The sequence below is a fragment of the Diuraphis noxia genome, unplaced genomic scaffold, assembly GCF_037042655.1.
Source record: "Diuraphis noxia isolate RWA-SAM2 unplaced genomic scaffold, SU_Dnox_SAM2 contig0009, whole genome shotgun sequence".
NCBI lineage: Eukaryota > Metazoa > Arthropoda > Insecta > Hemiptera > Aphididae > Diuraphis > Diuraphis noxia.
Genome location: NW_028301719.1, coordinates 2,857,142 through 2,871,918, shown reverse-complemented (window position 1 = coordinate 2,871,918; position 14,777 = coordinate 2,857,142). Strand labels below are relative to the sequence as shown.

General features: G+C 29.4%; 2 protein-coding genes, 1 long non-coding RNA gene and 1 other non-coding gene across 5 annotated transcripts in view; 3 read left to right on the top strand and 1 right to left on the bottom strand.

Annotated features, from left to right (window-relative positions):
- LOC149054263 (uncharacterized) overlaps window positions 1-8,085 on the top strand; it is a 31,887-nt gene extending 23,802 nt beyond the window's left edge. Inside the window, exon 5 of the long non-coding RNA XR_016192299.1 lies at window positions 7,333-8,085. This is a non-coding gene — a long non-coding RNA (uncharacterized LOC149054263). The remainder of the gene's footprint in view (window positions 1-7,332) is intronic.
- LOC149054264 (MD-2-related lipid-recognition protein-like) lies at window positions 89-5,639 on the bottom strand. The gene is made up of 3 exons (XM_089230467.1): window positions 5,480-5,639; window positions 5,263-5,379; window positions 89-1,382 (listed from the first exon to the last, which is right to left on the bottom strand). The coding sequence occupies exons 1-3, from the start codon at window positions 5,571-5,573 to the stop codon at window positions 1,117-1,119; spliced, it is 477 nt and encodes a 158-aa protein (XP_089086593.1). The 5' UTR covers window positions 5,574-5,639; the 3' UTR covers window positions 89-1,116.
- A 4,744-nt stretch (window positions 8,086-12,829) lies between the features above and the next one.
- TRNAS-CGA (transfer RNA serine (anticodon CGA)) lies at window positions 12,830-12,911 on the top strand. The gene has a single exon. It is a non-coding gene; the product is annotated as a tRNA-Ser (tRNA).
- Window positions 12,912-13,326: 415 nt separating this feature from the next.
- LOC149054259 (echinoderm microtubule-associated protein-like 2) overlaps window positions 13,327-14,777 on the top strand; it is a 56,477-nt gene continuing 55,026 nt past the window's right edge. For both annotated transcript variants that reach the window (XM_089230552.1, XM_089230550.1), the window contains exon 1: window positions 13,327-13,559. The gene's annotated coding sequence lies outside the window, so the exon portion shown is untranslated. The remainder of the gene's footprint in view (window positions 13,560-14,777) is intronic.

Below are 14,777 nucleotides of genomic sequence, written 5' to 3'. Positions count from 1 at the left end.
TAGCAGGGTATACAATATTCATAAATAATGTTATATTATTTGGGAACTTCCGGGTTGTAGGTAAGTTATAATAAGAAAATGTAATATGTGTCTATAAAAATTTGTTTTTATTTTCGTAAAAGATATTGCGACACCATTAAATCTTACAGCGTCCTAAAGGATTGCCCAGGATGGACGAAGTGACCTTATTGAGAACTTATAGGACAATAATTTTTTGATTCAGCGGATAGGAATTGTAAAGTAGCTATAAAGTGAGGAATTTTTTAACAGGACAAAAAAACCTTAGTAGCTTGAAGCTTCTGCATGTACCTACTGATATTCTAAGATTTTTAAATAGATAAAGTGTATATTTAAAACAAAAGGAAGAGTATTAATTCGTTTTCTAAAAGTAATATTTTTAAAAGTTTGAATTTTATATCAGATAGATTTTAAAATACAGTGAAAACTCTCTATATAATGAACCTGAAGGGTCAAGGGACCATGTGATTTCTTTTTTTATTGAGAGTTTTCGTAATAGATAGTAATTAATAAGTTTTAAATCAATCCAACCATTATAAGTTAACTTAATGTTAACTTACGTAATATTATAGAGTTTTTCGTTGTAACGAGTTTCGGTAAAGAGAGTTTTCACTGTAGGTAGTTTTGTTTATTAGCAGTTTTATTTTGAGGCTTGAAGTGATGTGTATCTATAACACGCAACGCTAGGTGTTTAATTTAAGGTCGTCCTTTATTTTCGTAGTTAATTAACTGAAAAATACAAGAATGGAGTTAATCTGATATGAATTGGAGGAGTTATAAAAATGTATCGGTTAATCAATTATTTTATGTTCTTTTAATAATTATAATTATAGTGTTTAATAACTTATATTTTAATTTTTAATAATATATTAGTAGACAAAACTATAGCAGTAATAAAATATTAGAGTCTTATGTATAGGTATGTTTAGTCATACAAGAGCATATGTATAGCCGTATAGGTATAGGTACTGCATTGCCTTTGATGTTATATTTCTTAAATTATATAATGAATAATGATATATTATTATTATTATTTTTATCAAATGTTAGTATGTGTGTAAACATATAATAGGTAGTTGTGAGTATTTTCAATTTCCGTTAAACTATGGTGATGTTGAATCTAAAGCAGCATTGGTCGGTCTCAAGAGCTTTAGGTCCGTCGTCCCAAAACTTCAGTTTTACTGTGTAACGAGCCCTAGGATAGTTTTTGGATACAAATAATTTGTATAGCCAATTTTGTTCGGTATCCTTCATGATGGGGCAATTTGTGTATAAGCACGCGTTCGTGTTCATGTCCAAAAACGGCAAGTCCAAGAAAACTGTTTCAGCGTATAGTCTTGTCCGTGGTAAGGCCGAACCGAATTCTGAAACGATTTCGTAAATATTAAAATTTAAAAAGAAGTAAAAAATCTTAATATCTCAATATGTACTAGCTAGCTGTCCCGCCTGACGTTGCCGGGCCAATGATTTGTATTTTTAATAAATATACTTGTAAAAAAATGTACAGATTTTAAATTTTCACGATTAATTAGTTTTTGTGTATTTATTTAAACATATACATTCAACCCTCACGATATTGTTTAAAGATATAATTTCTTTACTTATTTAAAACTATATAAACGTGAGAATTTGACGTATTTTTTACGTTATACCTCATCTGCAACCATCTAAAACCAGTGTTTGGAAAGAACGTCGTTCATGAACGCATGTTCACACGTTCACGTTCATAGTTAGTGAACGATACGCGAATGTCGCTCATTTTGTAAAAATAGAACGTGAACGTGAACGACGTTTATATTTTTAATGAATTTAAACGATTTTGAAGACGCTCAATTTATTTACTATTTAATAAATATAATATGTTAATATGTATATAATTTAGACGCTTTAGAAAATGTATATTATGCTCTAAAGTCTAAATTGTTTTTATTTTTGGGTTGAGACCTATATGTTTATGGGTTTTTATGCAAACTGCTGGTAAACTATTTATAAACAAAAAATTATATGAACGACCTTATGAACGCGTTCATTTTCTCAAAGAACGTGAACGTGAACGCGTTCGTATGAAAAAACATGAACGTGAACGTGAACGAGTTCCTTTTTTAAGGACTGAACGTGAACGTGAACGAATTCATTTTTTTAGTGAACGTTCCGAACACTGTCAAAAACTAAAGTTATCAATTGCAAAAAATACTAATTTATCCTACTACTATATCATAATCTGTAAGCTGTGACCAATATCAATCATTTATAAACAAACATTTCCATGGTAAATATCGAAATCCATTTTTATATTTGGAATAAAATAAATTAAAGATTTACTATATGATACAATTCGATAATGATTTATATTTATATTTTAATATTTTAATTTATAATGTATAAATTAGATATCCAATTTTAATATTACAAATTTAGCATTTACGACTATTTAGTATGCTTGTCATGGATTTTTGGCGGCGGTACAAATTCCCATTAACGGTGACGGTGAGATAATACTATAGTATAGGCGTTCCTACATTTTTGTTTATTACCTGTTAATTTATTAACTTTTTCTTATTATATTTTTTTATCTATTAAAAAAACTTTCAATAGCCGTGATTCTAATAAACTACAACTTTAGCTCTGAATCATATTTTTCATACAACGATTCATCTAAGGATCTTAAGTGATTAACGACAAGGTATACTTGAAAACAGATTCTATACCTATACTACGGTATACGGCATACAACAGAGTGTCTTGACTTAACGCTACTACATTTTATTCTATAAGTAATAACTCTAAAGGCTCAAGGATGAACTAAAATAAAAAACAAAACGTACTTCAGTGGTATCACTGTAAACTTGTATAAATTCAAAAATATTTCTTATGAGTGCCAAAATTTATATCAATATATAATTATTGAATATTACAAAAATTTCAATCAGAGGACAACGATTTTAGTTTTTTTTGTTGTAATTCAGAAACTATTGATGGTTGCTGTAAAGACTTAGCAAAACTTATAGCCATTGCGGATATTATTATTTTATAAACACAGAGACATTTTTAAAACATTATTACTAATTTCATTTATTTAAAACTTTTTAAATCATGAACTTCACATCGTTCATTAGTCATTTGTCTATTTACCTATAAGTTATCATAGTTAATAATAACAATAATAATGGGTAATATAACAGATCAATTTAATACATAGAACATAAAGTGTCCCTGGTGACCATATCAGCTCAGAATCGTTTTATTAAATCGCTCAAATTAATTTGAATTTGGCATTTCCTTTACAATTAATCCACTCGACGCCTATTGTATAGCAGACTTCAGAACGGAACTTATGCTTGCCCATTTTTTCATAATTATATTTAATTTTATATTATGAAATTATAAATATGACTAATGGATTTAACAGTCTTATATACACGTGGAAGATATAGTTTTAATAATACACAATATATAAATTACTAATAATGAACGATAAGAAAATTATATTTTGCAAGAATAATAAAACAATTTTCTTTAATTATAAAACATTTATTTACTGTCTCTCATTTAAATATGCTTAAAATGTGTGATTAAAACATAATGTATTTACAAATTATGTGTTTATAGCTACACGTAGATTCTTGAGTTATTTGAAATTAACTTGGTAAATGTATAGAATGCTAAGATAGGCGTATTTGAAAATTATATAATTCTTATAAATTTATTAGGTAGGTACAACTTACAAATATTTGCAATTTGTAATATTTATGCATAAAAAGTGTAATTTGCACATATCTAATAATATTAAATTTATATTAATAATTAATAACTATTTACATGTATACATCTTATATTTTAATGATTTATGTAGTCATGTAGGACGTAGGTATACATAACACTTCTGTAATTAACTAAAGGAAATTCTGCCTGTATGTTTCTTTTTTATTAGGTAATAAAAATTAATTCAAATTGATAGTTGTAAATTATACAGTTATTATATACATATATAGATTTTTATAGCATTGTTGTATGATCAACGATGAACAGGATGGATAACATACTAATATATCACTATATAGGCAATACCATTGATAGAAAATATTTATAATCGATGGAGATAGGCATAATAAAGAATAATTTAGACCATAGTTATATATTATTATAATTGATAAAGCTTGTATACTAAATATTTAATACATAATATTATAACTTGTTAATTTTCTATTTTTAACGTAGTTGAATTTCAAAACTTTGGAGAAAGGTATTTTAATGATAAACGTATGTAGTATAGGCTATCACTACATCTACTATAAATGTCATACTATGTATTGTTAATTATGTTGTATTATAAGGATATTATATCGTATTATTAAAGTTGTATCATTAGCTAGATTCTGTTATTATATTATGTACATATTATATTTTAAATTGGAATTAATTTCCGTAAACATTTTAATAATACAATAATTGAGAAAACGACTCACTCGTATTTTTAACTAATTAAATAATTATTATAATCAGTTAACAATGTAAAAGTATAAGCCTATTTAGTATAATTGTATATTGTGTAAATGTATAATTGTTGAGCTGTGTCGAGCTGTCATAATGTCATAGCTCTGATTAAAAGGTGATGATAATAAAAACCGGGTAAGTCGTGGATATCGCTCTGCTATACAGTAGGTTACAAATGGGTTACTGTAATGGATGGAATTAAATTTGAATCCAGTGATATTCTATCATTGTATACGAAAAACGATTCTGAGTGGAGACGGTTTATCTGTCTAGGATATATTATAGATTATTATTATTTATTAAACATATTAAACATTCATTCATACCTCTATAGGAAAATACAAAATAATTTAAAAACATATATACACACACCATTTAAATTATTATAAATTTAACATATCAATGTAAATTGTCATAATTTCAAATCTAAGCTCGCCCGTCAAAATTATTACTATAATATGGACCCATTACGCATTAGGGTACTAAAAAAATATTTCACCTGAAATTTCGGGGGGGGGGGGGCTTTAGCCCAAAAGCCCACACCATGGATATTGTACTGTTATGTGCATACTGCATACTGCATTTTGCATTTTATATAATATTATCATATAACATAACCTACCTACCTACCTGCCTAAGTGTCTTAGTCGTTTCTATACTTCATTACCTATCAACATATATTCTGCCTAGTTTTTGTTTATGCTTCCTATTATAGCGTTTTAGTACTATTTAAAGAATATTTATACATACTAGGTTTATATTTAAATGTGATAGACGCGTTAACTGTTTGTGGCAATTCACATGGTTTTTCTTCTAAAGCTTCGGGACACGGATCAATAAACACATCAGTAACACTACAATTAGTGTCTGAAAAAAGAAACATTAAGCAATAAAAAACCGTAGTAAAATTTGACCGACATCATATTATGATTTATACAACCAATTTAAGTATAAATACAATACTCACTCCGGCACATGCGAAAGTCGGTGACTTTTTCGGCGTCCACTGCATTTGCAGCAAACATCAATCCTACCATCACGGTTAATATGAAAATCACCATTGTGTCACGGAATCAGTAACGTATACTAATGACTAGCACGAGAAAACTTTGAAGTCAGTGCATGCGGTTTGGTACAATTTAATTTATCATACTGTGATAACCCGCGGAGGGGTTATCGTTTATATGTAGAGAATACAATTTTTTTAAGTCAAAGTGGGGGTTTATCCAATTCATTTTAATTTTTATGTCATTAGTGTACCTTATGTGTTTATGGTGTATAATATACATTACAATATATACTGTTAAGATAAATCAAAATCAAATAATACGAACCGTCAAGCATGTTTATCGTTTATATACCTACTGTATATATATACTATCGAGGCATATATAATGAATTTTCTTGAGTAGGGAATACGAATTTATTCAGAGTCACTAACGCGAGGGGGGCTCTGCCCCTTCACTCAGTTCACTCCCCTTAACCCCGTACCATCATGTTGCCTTAAATTTATTAAAATATATTTTTGTTATCATCAATACAAAATACGTTATCAAAATTCTGTAGTAATATATATATTTATATATATGACTACATACTTGTTAATACGTTTCTTACTTGAGATTAAATAATTTGCTAAAACAACATTTCTGTTTAAAATTATATACGTGGCATTTAAACATAAATTTTTCAAAAAAATATTTAGTGAAAAAATTTCAAAATCACTCATAACGTTTCATATAAAGGATTTAGAGATTGAAAAATTCACCCCCTCCCCCTCAACCGTTAAAATAAAAATGTTGGTTTTTGCCATAAGCACCAACTGTAACTATAACTTTGGAAGTAAGTCCGACCTACAAAATTCTGATTACCTATAAGTATATCATTTATCGAATTCAGTGAAATACATAGGTTTCCGAAATAATTTCCAAAAATGTGTTAGTGGTTAAACTTGCTGTAGGTTAGGTTTCAATATACCTATTTGAGCAATAGGGATGATTAATGTTTATTCCAAAGAAATATTATCTTAGTTATGTAAATTTTAGAATATTATATGTACAAGGCATGCTGAAAGGGGCATCCACTGACACTATTTCAATACTAATTCTTTAATTTTGATTTAATTAATTAGTTTTTTTTTTGCTCATTATACATATAAGTAAATCACGTGACCAGTTACGTAACAGGCGACAAGGAGGATAGTTGGGAATGGTGGCAGAGGAAAGATTAGAAATTACAGAGCAAGGGTGATTGCGAGTGTGTGCATGGAACTATGGAAGTTATAGAATAATAAATGAGGGCGAGAGTTGGTATAGTGCAGATGTATAACCAGATAAAGGTCGTTATTTAAAGTAAGGATACTGACATACCATGGAGCTTTAGTTATTATCCTAAAATTAATTTATTGAAAAGCTTGAAAAAAATTGATGTTCGAGTTTTGGCTGAGCTCCAAAGTTGGATGCCGTAAGTTATATCTGGGCAAATAATTTGTTTGTATATGGATAATTTGTTGGAGAGTGAGATTGTTGGATCCTATTAGAAGATGTCAAAATGTATGTAGTCTGAGGTTTAAGGTTTAATACCTATAAATAATATTATTTATAGTTAGATAAGTGCTTGAATATTGTTTACCAGTTTTAAAAAAAAATTCAGGGGAGGGATATGACACCCAAATCTCTCACTCGTAATTACATCACTGCTGCAGGATACTGTATAGGTTATTGTATATATTTATAATTTTCAAATTACGTTCACGTAGATAGGTAGTATACATAGATATGGATTCAATATTTATCCAGTTTATTTTTTTTATAAATTTAGTCCTTAAGAACCTCGCAGAACACTTGTCGAACGAATTGGCCAATAATTTAATCAAAAATATCAAAACATGAATTTACCTATAATCATTTGCAAGATTACTGTCAATAGCAGATGGCAGAAGAATCATGGAAACTGAAACATATTAAATTGTTGATGTCTGCAGTTTAAATTATTTAATTTCATTAGGTGCAAAGCTTTCGCAGTTTCAAATATTTCTATAACAAACAATTATAATATTGTATACATTATAAAATTATCTAAAAAAAATCTTGTTCAAGGATAATGTTTTTCATAACATTGATTTAAATGTGAATTATTTAATAGCTATAGTAATAGTATATAGAGCATTAGGTACCTATGTAGGTATACGTAGGTACATAATAATTCATAAGTATCATATTATGTATTTGTGATTTATCCACTGTATTTCTCTAATTTTTTTTTTAATTTTCTCCTAAAAGAATATTTCGTATAACTACCACTCAAACACTGTATTTGTAATAACATTTTCAGTTTATAGTTTTGTTTACAATATGTAGGAACATAATGCATACACTATAAAGGGACTATAGTCTATAGTCTCTATAGAGACTCTGCATAACGTTTAATTTGCTATGCAAATATATATAATACAAGTGGATAAAATAACTTATTTTTAGACAATTTATAAAACCATTTTTAATCGTAGCTATCTAAGCATATATCGTAATAATATACTTAAGTTGTCAGTAAGATTAAGTAAACAAATTTTTCAAATTTTTCAAATGTGTTTTAATATTTTTATTTTATTTATAATATATTGCGACATGGTACCCATCAGTGTCTTGGAATATTACCACTAATGCCGGGACGACACATTTTGGATTCAGGTGATTATTATGATGTAGAATTCTAGCGCGTAGTCTTATAAGTTATAATATAGCTAACAACAAAAATCTTTTAATTTTTCGAAGCTCTACTGACATAATTCTAACTTTTAAGATCTTTACAGAGTATATATTTAAAATAAAGGGAAGAGTATAAATTAATTTTAAAAAAACAATTTAGAAAAAAAAGGCGATTTAGATTTAATAATTTAAAATATCGGGAAACCTTAATAATATGCTCTACATCGTAATAATTGAATCGCCCATCATCGTCCATGGACTGTTTTTTACGACGAGGGACGTAACGTTTTTGTACTTTTATTTTTTAAGAATGCGATACTATGTGTTCAATTATTTCAAACTTTAAAAATTTGGTTCTTAGTTTTTTTTTAAAGTTGACGGAAATGTATGAGACTGAAATTATTTTGGTCTGTATTATAGAATTTACACCATAGGCGTGTTTACGGGTATGGCCAATCTGGCCATGGCCAGATCTGCGAAATTAGCGGCCCTCCCTACCCTTCACTTATTCCACCATCATTGGATATACACGCAGATATTAATATTATATTAAATTGTTATCATAGACAAAGGGCAATTTAATGGATATCACGTGATATCGTGATATCTGCAATCTGCTCATAGAATAGAATAATAGGTAGATAAGAATATTTAAAAAAATATTTTTTTTTAATTTTATAAAGTTATTGTACTTTTTAGCACAATACCGGTAACAAGTTGCTCTTGTGAGCGAGCATTTTCGAAATTAACGATAGTGAAATCAAAACTTCGTAGTACAATTACTTATTAGCAAAGACTTGATTCATCAATGTTTTTATTTATTGAATAACAGATGACCAATAACATAAACTATGACGATGTAATTGAAGAATTTAAAGTTATGACACCATCAAAACGCCGTCTGGAGTTATAAGAGTATTTAGTTTTTAAAATAAGTTAAAAAAAATAATTGTAATTCTACTAAAATGTAAATAGCAACAAAATAAAGGATGAAAAATAAAAATGTTTATTATGTATACTTCATTTTTAAGAAACTTTTCTTGGCCATACCTGCGAACGAATCCTAGACAAGCTTATGATTTACACATAAGTTTTTTAGATTATTATTTATTGCATATTGTATTAATTATAATTTTAATCTTCGAGTACTTATATTTTATCACCTATTTATATTTATTAATCTAATAATTGATAATAATAAAAAAAGCGGGTGAGCGGATGTCGGTACGCTGTACAGTAGGTTATAAGTGGGTTACTGTAATGGATGGTATATTATAAATCTGAATTAAATGATATAATAATATCATAGTATACGAAAAACGATTCTTAGTGGAGACAGTTTGTCTGTCTAAGATATTTTATAGTTTTATACTATATTAATTATATTGCTATTATTTCAAAAAAAATGTTGGACCTACCCATGAAATAAATTCGAAATTAATGAAATCATATTCATTATGTACTTATACAATTCATTATAAAATATTTATAGCATTTAAATGTTATATATATGTTATTTACATAAGTAATTAACAGCATTAACTATATTATATTATAATATAAAGTATACTTAAGAAATTTTAAGTACCCACGAGGCCACGAATAACATTTTTTTATATAACTAAAATTGTTATTCTTGATTATTTAATATATGTAAATTCATTCAAATTTGAACTTAAAATAACTAAAATAAAAACTTGGGTTGTATAGCTTTTAGATTTTTTGCCACAGAATTAACTACTTATGTTTAACCTTGTTTTAAATTTTAAATCCTTAGCTATACAATTTGAACGTTTTATACATTTTTAACAACTAATGAATTTGTAAATTTTCAATTAAATACATTTTGTCAAAATTTGAACTTTAAACGGTTATAAAAAAATCACGTGCCAATGAATTTTTAATATTTTCCAACTGATATTATTTATAAATTATAACTTTTGAAGAACCTGTAGTTAAATTTTCAAAATATTTAACCCTGCAATGTATAACATTTTATCGACATTTATAGAATGAAAACTAAAAAAATGGAAAATTTCAAATGTCTATAAATAACTTGAAAATAGTTGAAATATTTTTAAAATTTTATCAAGTATAGGAATTAATAAAATAAACATTTGGCGTAAATTTCAAATGTCTACAGTTATTCGTTTTTGAATATTAACAAAATAAGAATATCGGTACAAACGAAATTGAGTGATTATCTAATGTTGTTATTCAAATGTTCATAAAAATTTAATTTGACTTTCCAGTACACATTTTTTATTTGATAAAAGAAGAAAAACTCATGAAAAATCTTGTATTAAATTTTCAAATCTTTGATTTAAAAAGATAATTCTTTATGAATTTCTAACTCAAAATAGATTGCAAATTTTCGTTATTTTTACCTTTTTTGTCAACATTTTAACTTTAAATGCTAATTAAAAAAAAAAAAATGTGACTGTATTTTTAATATTTTTAACCGTCGTAGTTACAATATATAAGTAGCCTTGTATTAAATTTTTAAGTTTTTTTACCAAACGAATAAAATTTTATTGTCATTTAAAAAAAAAAAAACTAAAAAGATCGAAAATTTCAAATGTCTATAAATAACTTAAAAAGTTGAAATATTTTGAAAATTGTATCAAGTATACAAAATGCCAGTATCAACATTCAGAGAAAATTTCATGTGTATAATGTAATTTATTTTAGAGTTACACCAATATCAAAATAACTCGATTTTCTCAAAAATTGATTTCGCGTAAAAATCGTCTTTCCTTAATTTTTTTTTTCGTTTTTCCCGCTGCTTTTGAAAACTCCTTGGAATTTCAAAATTTGACTTCCCAAATGCATCAACTAGATTCACCTAACCTAACCGGAAAAGCAACTGAAGTTGAGAATCGAAGCATTATTATGACAACTTATCGTGTACACAGACACAAAAAAAAACTAAATAAAAAAACACACATCATTGTAAAATCAATACATTCATCGCTTCACTAAGAATCTAAAATACTAATGTAAATATAATAGATTTTTTTAATACGTTTTAATACTACTATAATAATGAAAAATATTTTTTAACCAACCTATTTTTATTTGATCTATTCAAGTCAGGACTCAATAGAAGAAAAAAATAACAACACAAACAATAAATATTAATACAATTTAATTTTAAAGTAAATATTATGAAAATATAAACTTGTACCTATATTATGCCTTCTTTTGTTGATAAAATGTATTATTTCAAATGTAGAAATATACCTACGACCCATAAAAACTACTTTTGTTATAAATTATTATTCAATATGCACCAGCGCCCTCAATAATTGCAATACAATATAAGAATCTTTGTTTTGTTATTTACAATGAATAATTTTGAATACATAATAGATACTTAAAAATGCATAAAATTAATTATTTATACATGCTATTAATAGTATTTTTGAATTATAGGATTTGGCGTTTACAAAATTGTAAAAATTTAAATTTTAAAAATCGCTATAGCAGTTGTCAATGGCTGAATTTCCACGTCCTATGAGAAATATATATTCGATCAAACCCTTCTTTAATTGCTCTCTGCAAATATCTTGGTTTTTATATAGTTTCAAATTTATTTTGATAGGCTCTAAACTGCAGTTTTTCTTCAATTTGATTTATTTATTCATCAATATTTCAAAAATGTTTACCGGAGTTTAGTAATAGTTGTGGTTCTAAAATGCCTTTTTGAAGGCGAACGATACAATTAGATTCAAAAAAATGGTTGCAACCTATTACTTATTTGCAATAGATTGATTAGCATTGATTGATAAGCTATCATCATCCTTTATAATGTTTCTTTCCGGGAAAATAATCCACTATACAGATCACAGTGACATTATGGTGACGTTCACTTGAAAATAAAAACACCGGATACCTTCCTAAAGCTGTTTTTTTATTATTATATAATAATATTCAAAGTTAAAACACTTAAAACACTATATAAATGTAATTAACCATTCTTTTTTTTTTATGGGGGGCTACGGCATCCAAATCCCCCCTCCGTAATTACGCCACTACTAATGGCTATAAGAGTCCCATATTTTAATTTCTCCGATTCTATTTTGCTAGTGGATAGATCGTTTGAGTACTTATTTAGGGATGGTCGTACTTTTCCTTGTGCAAACTTCGTACTTTTTAATTTTTTCAGTTAATCGATTACTTCGGTTACTCGGTGGATATTATGTTGCTTGCTGCGCCTTCTGATTTTCTATATTCTTAATATGATATAAAAAAGGTGACCTATGAGTAAAGGTCATAATAATAAGATTATTTATCATAATATCAACATACCTAAACCTATATATTTGGTGTGCGCTGTGATTGTGCCATTGTCATATCTATATAGATTAATAGTATGGGTTTAACTTAGAGGTGGTAAGGGTTCTCCAATTCCTTTTGAAACGTCGTCTGCGCTTATATTTCGATTAAAAGTTTTATTTTTTATTTTTAATATGGTGTCTAGAATAATTATTGTAGTTAACGTAAATTTGTCACATTTGCATAATCTGTAACGTGTCGTCGTATAATCGTGTATGTTAGTAAGCGCCTCCGCGCTTAAATAACGTCGATTAGCAAGTTCGCCGGCACGAGCTGCGGTGTCCGAGTGGTTAAGGAGTTGGACTCGAAATCCAATGGGCTCTGCCCGCACAGGTTCGAATCCTGTCCGCAGCGAAACGAAACTTTTTGACAGTTTTTCTCCAGCTTTCCCCCCCGTTTACCGATTCACAGCGATTAGTTTGTTGCACGTCGTGTCCTCGCGGGCAAACGTCTCGGCGTCGCTCCGGCGGGTACTCGGAACTCTTAGGAGAGGGAATTCGAATACCGTTTTCGGCAAATTTTTATTCGACGCGTCACTAAACTACACTACACATCAACAACAACAACAACAACAAGCCAACGACGATGACAACAACACGTCTTACTAGCTGCTGGTACTCCGCGTCCCGTCCATCGCACGGTAATTGCCCGGTAGGTTTAGCACTGGGACGACGGTCACACTGTAAACGCCGCCGCCGCCGCGCCGTCGGTTGCCATGAGTTACACTCCGCTCTACTACGACTGACGCGGTCTGCCGCCCCTCACACTGCTCACAGTCCTCACACTTGTTCACAGTCGGCCCGTCGCTGCGTTTGTAGTCGTCAGGCCCGTTTGCCGTCGTCGTCGCCGTTTTTCATTTTTTCTGTTTGTTTTGGAGGGACTTTTTTCTCTTGCTGAGTTTTGAAATCGTTTATCGTTCACACGTACACGATCTAGAAAACATCATGTCCGGACGTGCTTTTTCCGCAATGAAATGACATCCCGCGGAGGAGACCGAAACGAGTGAGTACCCATGAATCAATCATAGTGTTTACGTTGGCCTAAGGAATTATTATTATCGTCGTGTTTTGTACACCTATCGCCCACGGGTTACGTCTAACTTACTTGTTGCGCGGTTATAATTTATTGGTTTCGAGGGAGTATACTGTACTTCCTATTATATATTCCTTTCCAAGCGTACGAGGACTCCGGACTGGACACTGCCTATATAATTATTGCAGTATGATACTGTGCTGTTGGCCAGCATTGTCTGTGTCCGTCATCCGGTTGGATTCGCGCGGTTTAGTATAACTGCAGAAGTGTATTGTACTTCGGTCACGTCACGTTGCCCTTAAATGATCCATGCCGAAAAAAATCGACACCCGTTTCGTTTCCAGGTAAAAACCTGGGAACGAATAAATGACGACAAAAACAACAACAACAACATTAACGACGACGACACGACCTTATTGTCCGGTGGTGGTGTCCACTCGACGACACGCGTGCTTCACAATAATATTTGTTTATTATCATCACGCGATAAGACGATTATAAAATTCAATATACGAACACCTGTAGTGGCTGTTATTGTGGCCGCGCGCGGGCAGTGTGTGTGTGTGTGTCGCTTGATCTTCGATCATTATAAATTGAATGTCATTATGCTTTATTATACATATTTTATACGTTTCCTATGTTGTTCGTACAATCGTACCTTTACGCACGTCCGGCGTCGCGTTGATATTTCAATATCATCGTCGACACACAAAAATTGTAGGAATTCGTTACAAGCATTATGGTTTTCCGTGGTCTGGCCGGGAATTTTTTTCTGGTTTGAGCATTTTAGGGAACAATATCCTACGTCCGATTTTCAAAAACTGCGTACCTACCTAGTTGTTAATATGATGAATTGTTATTGTGCGACAATCGAAATTATATTTTATAATATTGTTGTCACAAAACTACAAAACACTCGAGTAAATCTCGAAACTGGTTATAGACTACAGAATATATAAAATTATTCGGAATTCTGAGGTCGGCTGATTGTAAATGCGTGTTCATTGGTAACGTCTTACCTAGTCGATTTGTCTTTCTACACGTACCTACATAGTTATGATCGTTAGTTATCATAGTATTGAATAATGAATATTAATGTAGGTATATTACGTTAATTACGTAGGTATATTCTTTTGAATGCATTATAATATTATTTATAATAGGTATTTATTTTATTGTTATTACTAG

Bases quoted from the DNA above. Each gene is read 5' to 3' on its own strand.
- LOC149054264 (XM_089230467.1), bottom strand. From the start codon at position 5,573: ATGGTGATTTTCATATTAACCGTGATGGTAGGATTGATGTTTGCTGCA. The intron at 5,380-5,479 runs GTGAGTATTGTA...TTCTTTTTTCAG, and splicing joins CGACTTTCGCATGTGCCGGA to ACACTAATTGTAGTGTTACT. The intron at 1,383-5,262 runs GTATGTATAAAT...AAATCGTTTCAG, and splicing joins CACATTTAAATATAAACCTA to AATTCGGTTCGGCCTTACCA.